The 13,405-nt window shown below is 43.6% G+C and overlaps 1 protein-coding gene across 17 annotated transcripts in view; it reads left to right on the forward strand.

Annotated features, from left to right (window-relative positions):
• SLC6A6 (solute carrier family 6 member 6) overlaps window positions 1–13,405 on the forward strand; it is a 107,575-nt gene that overhangs the window by 63,234 nt on the left and 30,936 nt on the right. For 8 of the 17 annotated variants that reach the window (XM_090148260.1, XM_031607308.2, XM_031607283.2 and 5 more), the window contains 2 exons: window positions 11,597–11,836; window positions 12,492–12,626. In XM_090148260.1, the coding sequence (XP_090004386.1) occupies window positions 11,597–11,836; window positions 12,492–12,626 (375 nt within the window). Of the gene's footprint in view, window positions 1–280; window positions 338–6,873; window positions 6,956–11,596; window positions 11,837–12,491; window positions 12,627–13,405 lie in introns of all 17 variants that reach the window. The other 9 variants (XM_090148259.1, XM_090148258.1, XM_090148263.1 and 6 more) reach the window with 2 other exon arrangements.

Here is a 13,405-nt window from a genome sequence, read left to right on the forward strand (position 1 = left end):
TTTCATTTCATCCCTTGATAAGACAGTTTTGTGGGGTTATTTTTAAGCAGTCAGCACAGGAGATGAAACTTTCTCAGGCAGGGAGAGCGTTCAGCACCTTGAAGAGAGTTGGCAATGTCTCCAGGAGGTTGCCTTCCCTTGTTAAGGAAGAGAACCATTGCTGTCATACACACTTCTGGGTTTGCTCTTTCACGGGGTGCTGGCACGTGGAAAGCTTGATTTTTTTGCCAGGTACCAAGTGCTTTCTGCAAGGTATTGAGTGCCCTCCTGTCCTTTGCAGCCAAAAAAGAATTGATTGCTCTTGGCATCGGGCAAATCTGGACTCAGAAGACCGCAGGTAGTATTCACCAGTTATTTATGTGCTTTGCATGCCAGAGTTTGTCTGAATTGATTTCCCTAGAATACAAGAGACTTCAGGCATTAATGATGCTTGCCACTAAAACCATTATTTTATATTTTGAAAATAATAATACAATAATAAGCATGAAAATTATTACATTGCCACAGGGAAACTAGTTGTTTTTTTTTTTTTTTTTTAAATCAACTACAGTCCAAGTAACTATTAGCTCTTCAGATTCATTGCAAATGTGTGAGTTATACACCCTGACTGAGCAACATATTCCAATTTACTGTGGCACAGTGGGTCGCAGGACACACTATGGAAAGCAATAACTGGCATGCATTGTTCATTTGGGTGTTTTTGTTTGGTTTTCTTCAAGGAATGTGTTTTTAGCCTGACCATAAAATGAATATTTTCAGCTGTGGTGTCAGTAGGGACCGTTGCTTGTTTTGTACTTGGCCTGGAGCTCACTCATTTGTTGCTCACAGCACACACCCTCTGTATCTGCTTCTTTCTGATGACCTGTGTTGTATACATGCAGTGTCAGAATGTGAAGGCTGAGCTTTCCACTCAGTATTTTCACTTTTCACTTTGTGTCAGTCCTCTTCTTCCTTTAAATTCTAGTCTTCTTTCTTACCCCAATAGGAAAATTCAGGCTTTATTAGGAAAAAATTGTTCACCTGGGAGGAGGGAAGCACTGGGACAGGTTGCTCAGGGGCTGTACTGGCTGCACTCTTGGAGACTTCAGAGCCTGACTGAACAAGGCCAGCTGTTGGCCCTGCTTTGCTAAGAGTCTGCTCTGCACGTCCTCCGGAAGTCCCTACATCCTAATTATTTTATGGCTCTGTTCAGTACCCACTTCCCGTTCTGATTCAGCCATGCTGATACACGTGTCATTATCTCCTAGTGAAGGTCAGTGAAGTCACAGAGGTTTTACTCACAGGTGATCAAAGCCAAACCTCCAGTGAGGTTAGTAAGTGAAATTCAGGTATCTCTGTGATTAGTTCAAGCAGCCTTAAAGAGAATTCTGGAGTATCTGGGATTTAGCAGTCACCAAGAGCCCTCACTCTACCAGTACGTGCTGCTCTCCTCATGCAGCCAGGGCCACGTGAGGGACTTAACGCTGCACAGAGCATCTGCTTCTCAGCTCAGCGCCTTCCCAGCCCTGCAGCTGTCTGCCAAAGAGCTTGTGGTGTGCAGAGAGCTGTTGGTGAGCTCCATAGGACAGCAGGTTTCCATGTGTCAGTCCGTATGCAAGCAAAAGGTGCCCTTTCTCAGAAGAGCGCTGTGCTCCCTAGCAGCAATGAACCAGATCTTACCTACAACATGTGAGAGACCTCCAGTTGCTTAAAAAAAAAAAAAAAAAAAAAAAGAAAGAAGAAAAAACATGGAAATAGTCTTATAGAGTTGCTCTTTCCATACAACCTACCTGGATAATGTGATTTATTTATTTTTTATTTTTAATCATCAAGATTCTCTCTATTATGCATCCTCCTTAACTGATGTAGTGGGTTGCTCTTTCCAGTGTGCAAAAGGGCCTTGTGCCATGCAGAGGCATCCAGCAGCATAACAAACCACACTTGATCAGTAGAGTTGAGGATCTTTCTCCATTCCTCCCACAGTACACAGACAACAGATTGCAGTTCCTACAACATTTGCATAAAGAATGTGACTGAATCACCAGGCTTTCTGCTCCTCCTAAACTTAGCTAGCACGAAGATCCACTGGAGGATGTCCTCCTGCTTTCTACTGTCAGTTTACATATGGAGAGTTTATGTGGCTCTCTCAGCTGTTTGCCATGCACACATCATTTATGGTGGAACTGCAAACAGTTTCCCACCTGTCTATTTTTAGCTCTTTTGCACATGAAAGAAAGTCATGAAAAACAGTTGTTGTCATGATGAAAACAGCTTTGGATACTAAAGGTTAATGTGCCACGTTTGTTGTAAGCATCTTTGCTGATGTGAGATTGCACTAAGAAAGCATTCGTCCTCAGCGGTTCAGCTTTATGAACTGTGTCTGAACTGGTAAACAGGAGTAGGGTAGGTTTACAGTAGTGAAGATGGAACTATAAAAGCAACGTGCAATGAAAGCCATCAGCCAGATAAGAGCTGGAGAAAACTGCTCAGGTTGTTTGTATATTGTCATGCTCTGTTGGGGATGCTTACCTGCAAAATCCAGCAGAAAAGCAAGCAGCTGTAGTCCACGGGAGTGACAGCGGTTGTGCTGCAGTACCTGTGTCACATTGTGTCAGCTTTGCTCATAGGAAATTCCCTGCAGGGGCAGCAGTGCCAGTGTGAGTTCAGAAGGGCTGTTGTCCCAGAGCTGTGTGGGATCAGGGCGTTGTTTGTGCTTGGTGTGGGCTCGGCACTTTGCAACCCGTGGTATGCAGAAGTGGTTTGTAAGTTCTTTTCCCTGGAGAAGTGGAATATTTGTTCGGGTGCTGTCTGGTTTTCATATCTCTTGATGTAAAAAACGAACTGAGCTGATGTTAAAGATTGTCCGTGCTAAACAGAACCGAAAGTACACCCTATTGGAAATCAGCCCGAACCTCATGGTGTTTCAAAGCATGCTGGTTTAGCGGTCGATACAGAAGTACTTACTTCAAAGAATAGATGAGGAGTGATCAAAAATGTGCGGATTTTGATCGGATCCTGCCCACCCAGAGGCCTGTAGGAACCAGTGGCCCTGCTTCTGACGTGCCCTACGTGCAGGGGCTGCAGCTGGAAGCCGTGCCAAGGCTGGGCTGCATTTGCACAAACCGTGCCAGCGTCCAGCCTTGCAGGCAAGCACCTGGCACCAGCTGCACAAAGCAAGCAAACAGCACAGCGTCTGCACAGCTTTACTTTTTCCTTTTTTTTTTTCTTTGTTTTGTGCTTGTTAATAGACCTGTTTTTCAAAATTGAGTTCTTTCTGAGCTCGTTCATCAGTGCTGTCACTTCTCTTTTTAGCGTATCCTCAGCAGAAATCCCCCGCTCTCTGTTTTGCCCCACCATATCAAGTAGCTTCAGATTCATTTCCGCTGCGAAACTTCATGTGTCTCAGGTTTCTGTTCCATTTATTTTTTCTGGAGGGGAAGCAAACAACAACAGTATATTAAACCTCCGGGTGATTAGGAAGTGTTATATGGCTGAAGCCCTTGCATGGTGATTCTCAGCTCAGACACTGCAGCCCCTCAATTGTGGCAGTAAGGGCTGCTGCCCCATCTCAGCCCACATAGACATCTCCTGCTGGGATGTAGGTTGTGAGAGGAGAGGACTGTGGGACCTGCTTAAGGAGATGCCACAGGTGGGCTTAGAGATCTATCCTCTGCTGTTATTGAATTAAGATGAATGGAGAGAAACAATGAGAACGCAACCTAGTCTTTGTATTGAGGTGTCCTGTGCAGATAAGGCACAGGATCTGTGAGCAGATCAAAGCCTTCAGTGGGTATGGGAAAGAGCTCATTTTTCCAAAAATGTGTTCTCTTACACATATATGTATTTCCCCCTATTTAGGGAGCATACTGAAAAAGTGCAGCAGTCTTCAGTTAAGAAAAATCTGACCACCAGCACTTTTACTAGTCAGTAAATTAAGGCTAAATTTAGAAGTAGTTGGGAAAAAAAAAAAAAAGCACCAAACCAAAATAATAATTAAAAAAAAACAGGTGAGAATGGAACGATTTATTCCCCAGAATAATGAAATAATGAATTCATACATTGAATTGTTCATTTTCTTCACTGAATGGCTACTTTATTGTTTCTCCTCCATGTACTGGGGCACTGCTCTACTGTTGAGGCACGGAGATGGCTCTCAGACATTAACATGCATTGTAAGTGCCTTGCAGATGTGTCACGTACAATCAATACGTTATTAATTGCATAGAAAAAATTCAATAGGCACAGCACACAACACTGACTATCCAAGTTCATAAGCTTTGTGTGCTTTCAGATTTTTTCTTTTTTTATAGGAGGATGAGAGACATGTCTTCTTAGGTTTTTTGTGTGGTTTATTAGTGGTAATAGAACTTGTTTAATTAACACCAAGACTTACGTGAGAATTGCAATCCTCCAAGCAACAGAGCTTTTGAATCAAGAATAAGGCACAGAAATGCTTGTTCCTTTAGTTGAAAGTTGAGTAAGTGCAGGATGCAAGCTGGTTGAAAAGATGAAGATGCGCAGAGCTCATTGAGTCATCTTTACAATGCCCATCCTGCCTGCAAAGCCATCACCTTGGATACACTTGGATACACTCCTGTGTTTTGTTAAGAGCCTTCTCTTAAAGATTAAGGCTTTGAGAGGTGGTATCACGCAGAGAATTAATGTTTTTTCACTTTGACAACAGGAGAGCTGCTACAGCAGAGAGCTCAGAGGGAAGCAGCAGGGTGCTGGTGCAGCTTTCCATCCTCCTGACAGCCAGGAGCCTGCTTGCTGGTGTGCTGGGGGGCATTAAATTAGGTCAGCAGTTGGCTTCACGTGAACAAAACCAAGTGATCACTGGATATTTTCCCACACGTAACTACCAGTGCAGGGTGCCAGGGGTGAGCACTTTCCATTTGTTCTCCCTCCTTCTGCCAACCCTCACATTCTTAGACTCCTCCATGTGCCTTCTTGTGATTTGGTCTTGGGCTTTCTTCTTTGAGGGGTGGACAGAACAGGAGGAAAGCAGCTCTCTGGTGCAGAATGCTTGGGTTTGGGCTACAGGAGTGCTGCAGCTTCTGGTTTCCATCTCTCTGAGGCTGGGCAGCATCACCTCTGCCTCAGTCCCAGTGTGTAGGGACTGGATCATGTTCCTACTGGAACCAATTGGGGTTTGATCTCAGTGGGTCTTCACTCTTCTTCTTTCCACCCCACACAACAGGAAGGGAGATTTTAGTTTTCTCCCATTGAGCATATCCCCTGGGTTGGTTGTAACTGTTCTATTCTTTCATATAAAGAAAGTATAGCAAAATGAGTATCTAGAGCATTACATGATGACAAATTTTCTGCTGCTGAAATCCCAGTAAAGATTCCAAATTTTACAACAGCTCTGAGCTGTAAATAAGTACCTATTTGAAGTATTTGAAGAACCTGAATAGAAACATCACAGAGAAAAAGAGTGTGTGGGAAGAAAGATATCCCTTGTCCAAATCACTACTGATGAAAAAGAAATTGCATTAAGCCTTGGGCTTTCCTTTCAGAATAGACCTCAGCCTTATGAAGGAGTGCGTTTTCCTCCTGGAAGATTTTCAGTAGCAGATTTTTCAGTTCAAACTTAGAAAACCAAAAAATGTGTGGTAGTGATAGAAAAAGGAAAGATGAATAAATGAAAAGGGAGCTGGCGAAAGCTGGAGGGAAAAGTGGGAAAGAGGAAAGATGAATTGATAGATGATTAAATAAATATGCTTACCCAGGGAAAAACAACCAGGAAGAGAGGAGTCCATTAAAGACAAGGAGATTGAGTGAGAGGGAGCTGAGGCACTGCTAGTGTGTGCACTAAAGGAAACGATACCATTTTTCAGAAGGCAAAGATATTTTGTTCGATGAAGGAACTTGGATATGAGTTAAGGACAATAAATGAAATCAGGTGCTCTTTAGGTACCAGTGTGGCCTCCAGGGCTGCCAAACATGCAGGCTTTTTCTTTTCAGGAAAACTTGCACTAAGGCCATAAGTTTGATCAAGGGGCTGTTTATTTTAATCACGTATTGATTGACTTAACCGCACTGCTCCTTGAGGGGGGGAAAGCTGTCAGCATCAAAATTTACAGCTTTCAAAGTTCCAAGTAATCCTAGGAAATGAGCCAAACATAATAAATGCGGTTTTATTCGGACCTGGTCCTACTACTGTTGAATTCAATACCAGCTTTTCCCTAGCTCTCAGCAAGAGTTTGAAGGTGCTTACTCAAAGAGCAACTCCTCTGATCCAGCAATCAGGGCAGCTGGTTCCGAAGTAATCGTGAGTATCAATATGAAACTCAAAGAAAGGTACTGACCAGCAGATACTGGAAAGCTCTGTTTTTAAGGGAGCATTATGTTGATTTCCAAGATAGGAAAGAAAAAATTGGTAGAAAAATTCAAGAAATGATGATGTCCAAGGAGGTAATGAGTAGGGTTAGAAAAATTAATAATAATGTGATAAATAGATGTTTTTCAAAAAACATTGAGATAGAAAAGAAGGAGAGAGCATTGAGAAGCTCAAGGTACACAGTCTGCACAGGCTGAACTTGGTGGAAGAAGGTCCTTGAAAGTAAAAGCAGTGCATCACGCTGCAAAAATAGTCCCAAAATCAGCCGTACAGACGTGCAGTCATTGCTCAGACAGAATTCCCATTAAGGTCAGAGCTACTCTGAGTATATACTTTGCTTTTAGTTTTCTAATGAAAGAAGGAGCTATAAAACAAATATTCAGTTATGATTCTAGTCACAAATTGAGTATATCCAATCCCTATTCAAAGTTTATAAGCAGTGACCGAAAAAGAAGTAGCTCCTTTGCTGTGGTTTATGAACTGCAGATACAAGACAAGACATGCATTTTTAGCACGCACAAATATTTACAAATGCCTATCTGTGTGTACAGGCAGACTTTGATTTCTGTGTATCCATCGGAGCTTGGAAAACCACTTGTTTGAAGACTTGATTTGTAAGGATTATTGAGTGAGGTAAGCTCCGTGATGAGTTTGTCCTTGGGGCTCCTCCTGGGAGGTGTTACCCTACGTCGGTCTCCTGTCTCTGGCTGTAAGAAGCTTGGAGGGGATCATTACTGTAATCCCAGAGCAGAAATCGAACGGTGTATTTTCAGATGTGTGATCTGGGGGTTGTCTATCCAAAAAAGTTGGTGGTTCAGCAGTAATGTGAGTTGTGTCATTCTGACAACCAACAGGTCGTGGTGGCCTTCCTCCATGTGCATTGCTAACTATGAGGCCCCTGCCCTGCCTCCCCCTTCCACTACCCCTCATTTTTTGCATGTTACAAAGGATTACATTTCAATGCCAGTGTTTTTTAAAGGGTATGGGTTATCTGAGGCACAGGCTGTACGTGCAAAGATACGATGGCTGTATCACGGCAGATGACCCAGGTCAAGTTAGCTGTGAGAGCTCTCTCCTTATGGATAATCTCATAGTATTTTCAGGGACTGCCATGGAGGTCAGCAGGAGAGCTGGGGTTGGCACAGGGGTGTTTCCCATGAGGAAATCCTTGCCGCAGGCACACAGGGCAGATGTGTGATTCTCCCGAGGAGTCCTGAAGATCTTCTGGCCATGTAGGGAACAGACATTTGAGATGTGCAACGAGGCCATGCTTGCTCCCTTGTTCTGTTTTTCCACATTTTACCAGCATCGATTTGCTAATCAATAACTTTATCCTCAGTTAATTAGGATTTGTATCAGTGTACGTGAGAGCAGACTCTGGGCCTGGCTCCCTGTGCTGTTGGGTCAGGCTCTGGCTGTTGGGCTGCCCTCAGCCCAGCAGCACACTGCAATGGGCAGGCCTGACTGCTGCTCTTTATTTATCCCTATTAAGTTCATCAGATGCAGACAGAGCTTCCTGGGGCCATCCGAAGCTTCCTGGAGGGGGTACTCTCACAGGCAGCCGTGTCTCTTGGAGGCAGACGCGTGTCTCCAGAAGGCAGACATGTGCCTCTAACTTGGATCGCTCCTTTTGGACTATGTGGTTCTAAGAGCATTTTCTTACAAAATATTTCCTTGGGGGATCAGATGGACTTAGATCTCGGATACCATCCCCACTAAGTGATACAGTAAAAATAACCTATTATTCTCTGGTTCTGACCTGGGCGGTGACAACATATTGTTTCAGCATCTCTGTCAGACTGTTTCCCTTAAGAGCCATTTTAACCTCACCCAGTGGGACATAGCTAAAGGAAATGAAACTCCAACCCCATTAAGGAAAAAGACAATGCCTTTCACTAAACAAACTTTATTTTCTTGGCTTTTCTTCGCCAAGGAGAATCGCCCGTACCCCCCACCCTTGCAGCCTTTGTAGACAGTTCCTGTAATTGGGAATGGCTGGGTGGACACCAATGGTTGGCAGCAGAGGGGGATAAATCCGACATCCCTTGAACGTGACATGGACTGGGACTGCAGTCCCAGGTGGCTGCTTATCGTCAATTCCTATGGTACTGGTCGGCAGTACGTGCCTGCCAGCCACAGCTGCCGGCCCTCAAAACACAATTGGGTTTTAGCAAGACTAGATAAGAGATAGAGCAAAGCTGGGCCGTAGCTAATTTTGTGCAGGCGTTAGATCACTACTGTGCTGTGGCCCGCTAGCCACAGCTCGTGACTTCCAGCAAAACTGTGGTGGTCTTCTGGCATCAGGTGAAACAGCCACCCCAAAAGCAAACATGGGTTTGAGGATTTGCCATTTGCATGCTAAGAGAGGGATCACTTCTGTCTTCACCCTCTAGCTAAGGCTGATACAAAATTTACACTCAGTAATTACGTTTATGAGCATATCCATTAACCTGGGGTGTTTTAAGACAAATTACAAATCTCTTCTTAAAAACTGCAGTCCCATGCAGTTACAAAGCAGGCGTCTGAGAAAGCGCCTTTTCACACGTGGTGTGCAGCTAATTATGACGAACCACAGGGCGATCAGCTTGTCCCAGGGAGAGTTAGGGTTACAGGCTGAGAAATGCTGCACTTTCTGTGCAGCACCAAGTAGCATTTGGGTCAAACTCAATCTGCAGTGAGGAGGATTAGAGCTGGTAAAAAGTAAGTAAAGAACTCTCTATTGCAGGATAAAAGTTGATTGCAAAAAATTGCAGCCCAGGCACAGTTTTTCATCTTAGAGGTGGCTAATATCTGTATTTCCCTTGTTTTCTGACATGCAGGTTCTCAACGTGCCCAGTGCCCTGTTTCAGGATATTTCCAGTATCAGTCCCCATGGGGAGCAGCTAAGCTCCAATTTCAAACCTTAATCCTGCAGGGATCTATAAATGTATGTGTCTCTTTGCCCCATTAAGCAGGTTTATGGCTATCCCAGCAGCTCACCAACAAATTCTGACAAACTAAAGAGTGTCCTAAGCACTAGGTGTGAGTTGTGCTCTTTTATATGCTTTCTTCCTCTGCTGATGGGTGCTTCAGTAACCCCTGTGAAGAACAGCTTCTGTGAGAGCTCATATGGCCTCCTTTCCTGAACCCTGAACACTCAGTTGCCTGATGGTTACGCCATTCTCCTGCCAGATGAAAGATATGGATTTGAGCAGCACAGGCAGCAAAAGGAAGTGAAATTAGATTTTCTCCATGCCAGCTTGATGTTCCATTGGGGGCAACATCGATCACCTTGTCAGTGCCTCCTTGAAGAGGAGTGTGTACACCTCCTTTTTGATTTCTCCCACAAGTGATGACTGCAGGGGATGCTGCCAGGTGAAGCCTGTCTGGGGCTGGCAGTGAGGTGCCAGTGTCCCAGGGAGGTGTAAGCTGGTGTGGATCCCTCTTGGCTGAACCTTGCCCAATACTAGGAGCATGAGTTAGCTGTGAGACAATTCCCCAAAGCAGCTAGGTGCCTGAAGGCTCTTGCAGAGCTGGCTTTACCGTTTGCATTCAGTCACTGCACTGCTTTGCCCCATACCTTGTCTCTAGCAGGAGTCAATAGGAGTTGTTGGAGAGGACCCAGTGTCAGCCCCATACCCATAGTAGGTGATGGAGATCCACCACTCTGTTGGTAACTTTCTCCTCCTGTGAGCTCTCTCTGCTGTTAACTTAGAGGCATTACAGTTGCTTGTAACCGCAGTCAGCAGTGGCCCGTTTTAAAAACAATAGAAAGTCATAATGATTAGCACTGGGGAGATTAAAGTTCCTTTTTAGATCATGGCCTGATAGGCAGCTGCTGTCGCAATAAGCGCTTTGCGAAGCCCACAGATCTATCAGTGGGTGAACGTGGAGCTGCTGTGGTGCTGAAATGTTAGCCTTCTGAATCTTTCCGTGGTGCATGGAAAGATTTACGGGTACAGTGATGCATATCTATCTCAGAATCATGTTCGGATTAAAAACTTCCTGCAGAGCTAATGTCAGCACAGGTTTCAGGTCACTGCTACAAGCTAAATCAGGTTAGAGATCAAAACCAGCAGGCAGGTAGGAGGCTTGCAGCTATCAACTGGGATAATCTGAAGCATGATTTTTTATGACTGCACCTGTAATGACATGTACAAGCAGGGAATGGTTGTGGTCTGGAATAAACTTGCTGGCTTGCCTGGATCTGGTGAAAATTTCACATGCTTTTCAGCATCAAAATACTATGCAAAAATAGCTGGTTGAATCCAGCTGAAGTCACTTGAGTTATAATGAAGAATGAATTGGCCTCGTATGCCTGAGTTCAGGTTTAACATAGAAACTACAAGCTGTTCCTAAATTATTTTCATTAGGCAACCTGTGTAAAGAGACACTTGTTAGATATAATAATTCTAGCTGTTATTATTTACGCAACCTCTGACTTTTGTCTTTTACAAATTAAATATTTAAATCATAAAGTAGGCAACTGTTTAATATGGTTTGAGTTTTGCATCAGGTGACTCATGCCACTGGATTTTTAATTAACTAACAAGCCATCGTTCTTGGCCAATTGTTCAGTTGCTGCATAGGTGTGATAATTGAATCTAGAGGTTTATTTTTGTCCATTTATTGATGCCGAGGGAAAACAGCACAGTTATGAAAATGGAATAAACTGCAAAGGTTTGTTCAGTTCCTGCAGGCTGATTGGGACAAATGACTTTCCATTCCAGTTTTTATGAATATAGAGTTTTCTGAAAGCTTTACAGCGCTACAGGGAAAGGAAATTGCAGGCAATAAATGATGCAGGATGGTTCAAGTTATTGGGAAATAGAGGTTTTATCTGAAAATGTGAGAGGTACTGTTCTGCTGTATTTCACTTTTTTGAGCAGGGATCAGATGCAGTGATTTGTACCTTATTATGGACATGGAAGCAGCTTGAGACATTTGCCTGTATTGCAGACAAAATCTATAGTGCAGTCAAGGCTCAGTGCAGCCATTTGCTGTGCAGCTTTGCTGCACTGTTGTCTGTGGCCAGCAGGTAGGCAGTGGTGTCAAGCCTTTGCTGTCCCCTGCATTGCAAGGACAGCAAGGAGGTGGCCACAGAGTCCCATGATGGTTTGTTTATTTGTCTTGGTCAGTGAAGGCAGCAGGTGTACGTGTTTCCATACCTCAGTTTGATAAATAACACTGTTTTTTTGTGGAACTCAGTTTGAGTAAACAGCTCTTGCAGCATCAGACAACCCTACCTGGCAAGACTTTTTAATGAACCCAGCGTATTTGTTTTTTTCTATGTAGAAAGCAGAAACATGGCAACAAAGGAAAAGCTTCAGTGCTTGAAAGATTTCCACAAGGACATCCTCAAACCTTCCCCCGGCAAGAGCCCGGGGACGCGGCCTGAGGATGAGGCAGAAGGAAAGCCGCCCCAGAGGGAGAAGTGGGCGAGCAAGATTGACTTTCTGCTGTCCGTGGCCGGGGGATTTATTGGCTTAGGCAATGTCTGGCGGTTCCCGTATCTCTGCTACAAAAACGGCGGAGGTGAGTATTTTTTTCCTGCTCGTGAATCAGTCTCCCTGCCTCACACTTGCTCTTTTCAGTGCCTTCTTCCCATTTTTAAATAGAGTCATTCAGCATTTGTTTTCTGCCTTTTTCACCAGTCTTTGGGAGAGACTGTTTTATTACTAAATAGATTTTGTTAAAACTTATGGAAAACCAACAGCAATTTGAGTTTCATACTGCTCAACCTTTTGTACTCTTTTGTTCTGCTGCTATTGAGCCTGACTCTGATACGCTATTATCATAGACTCGTATTCTGTTCTACAGTGCAAATAGAGTTACACAAGCTAAGAGAGTGACTCAATGTTAATAATCAGACTAAACATCAAACAATGGTTTCTGTTGGATTTCAGAGTAGGAGCATTCTGAGTCACGTGAAATTGTTGTGTGCCTAACCCCATTGTTATTGCAGATTTTCGTCTTAAGAAGGTAAGACAGTGCCCTTCCATTTGCATGCACCCATTGCACTTGCAGTGTATGAATATGAGAAAAATACCTCTGAATCAAAATTGTTGAATACTGATATTAAAGTATCAAATATGTTTCTTTGTTTATATATGTCTGTTAATAATTTTTAAACTATTCTGTGTAGTCACTCACTGTATCTCCATTTTATGCTGTTATATTTTCTCCACAGGTGCATTTCTTATTCCTTATTTCATTTTCCTGTTTGGGGGAGGTCTTCCCGTTTTTTTCCTGGAGGTGGTGCTAGGACAGTATACCTCTGAAGGTGGAATTACATGCTGGGAAAAGATCTGCCCTATTTTCACTGGTTAGTACCTCTAATTGTCCCTTACTGCTTGAAGACACCTCTGTAAATCAGAAAGAGCAATGCAGTTCCCCTTATGTCCATTCATTCAGCTATTTGCTCTAGTAATTGAAAATACAATGTTGGTTCCTGGAAAGGCAGAAGTCAGAGAGTCTGAAGGACAGTGTTGTATTGATTTTGATGCAATCATCTTGTTAACTGGCACAACTGCCAATAAGCGAGAAACAGATTGCATATTTTGCCTCAAAAAGGCAACTGCACGTTTTATTCACTGGTATCAGACAACGCGTTGTTTTGGAAAGCTAGCACCTTTTACATGCCCTTCTGCAAAAACATCTTCAAAACATTATTCTGGTCTGGAAGTCAAAATGCTTTGGCCGTGTGAGAGCTTATCACTGGCGTCATTCGTCTCTTACTGATAACACCAAAACCTGCATGGCATTTTGTGCAGGATTCAGAGACAGGACTCATAAGACTCATAACTGAGGTTGTCCTGGCAAACAATCTCTCCTGTTATTCAAGGGCTTTTGCTGGCAAATGAAGAATCATTCAGTGCTCGCAGGAATTATATGAACGCTGCTCTGAAAGTTAAATAGAATGAAAAACAAAGGGCAGGTTAGCAGAATTACTGGGAGTGCTGCCTTATCTGTAGATTCCCCTCTGCAGCCTAACAACACAGGTAGAATTATGAGGAATAATTGCATTAAGTAGTGGGGCACTCTTCCCAATTACATTCAAAAAGAACAGGCATTTCTCACTGACGTGTCTCTGGCTCTGCCACT

Source organism: Phasianus colchicus, chromosome 11 (assembly GCF_987193195.1).
Source record: "Phasianus colchicus chromosome 11, bPhaCol1.hap1.1, whole genome shotgun sequence".
Classification (NCBI taxonomy): domain Eukaryota; kingdom Metazoa; phylum Chordata; class Aves; order Galliformes; family Phasianidae; genus Phasianus; species Phasianus colchicus.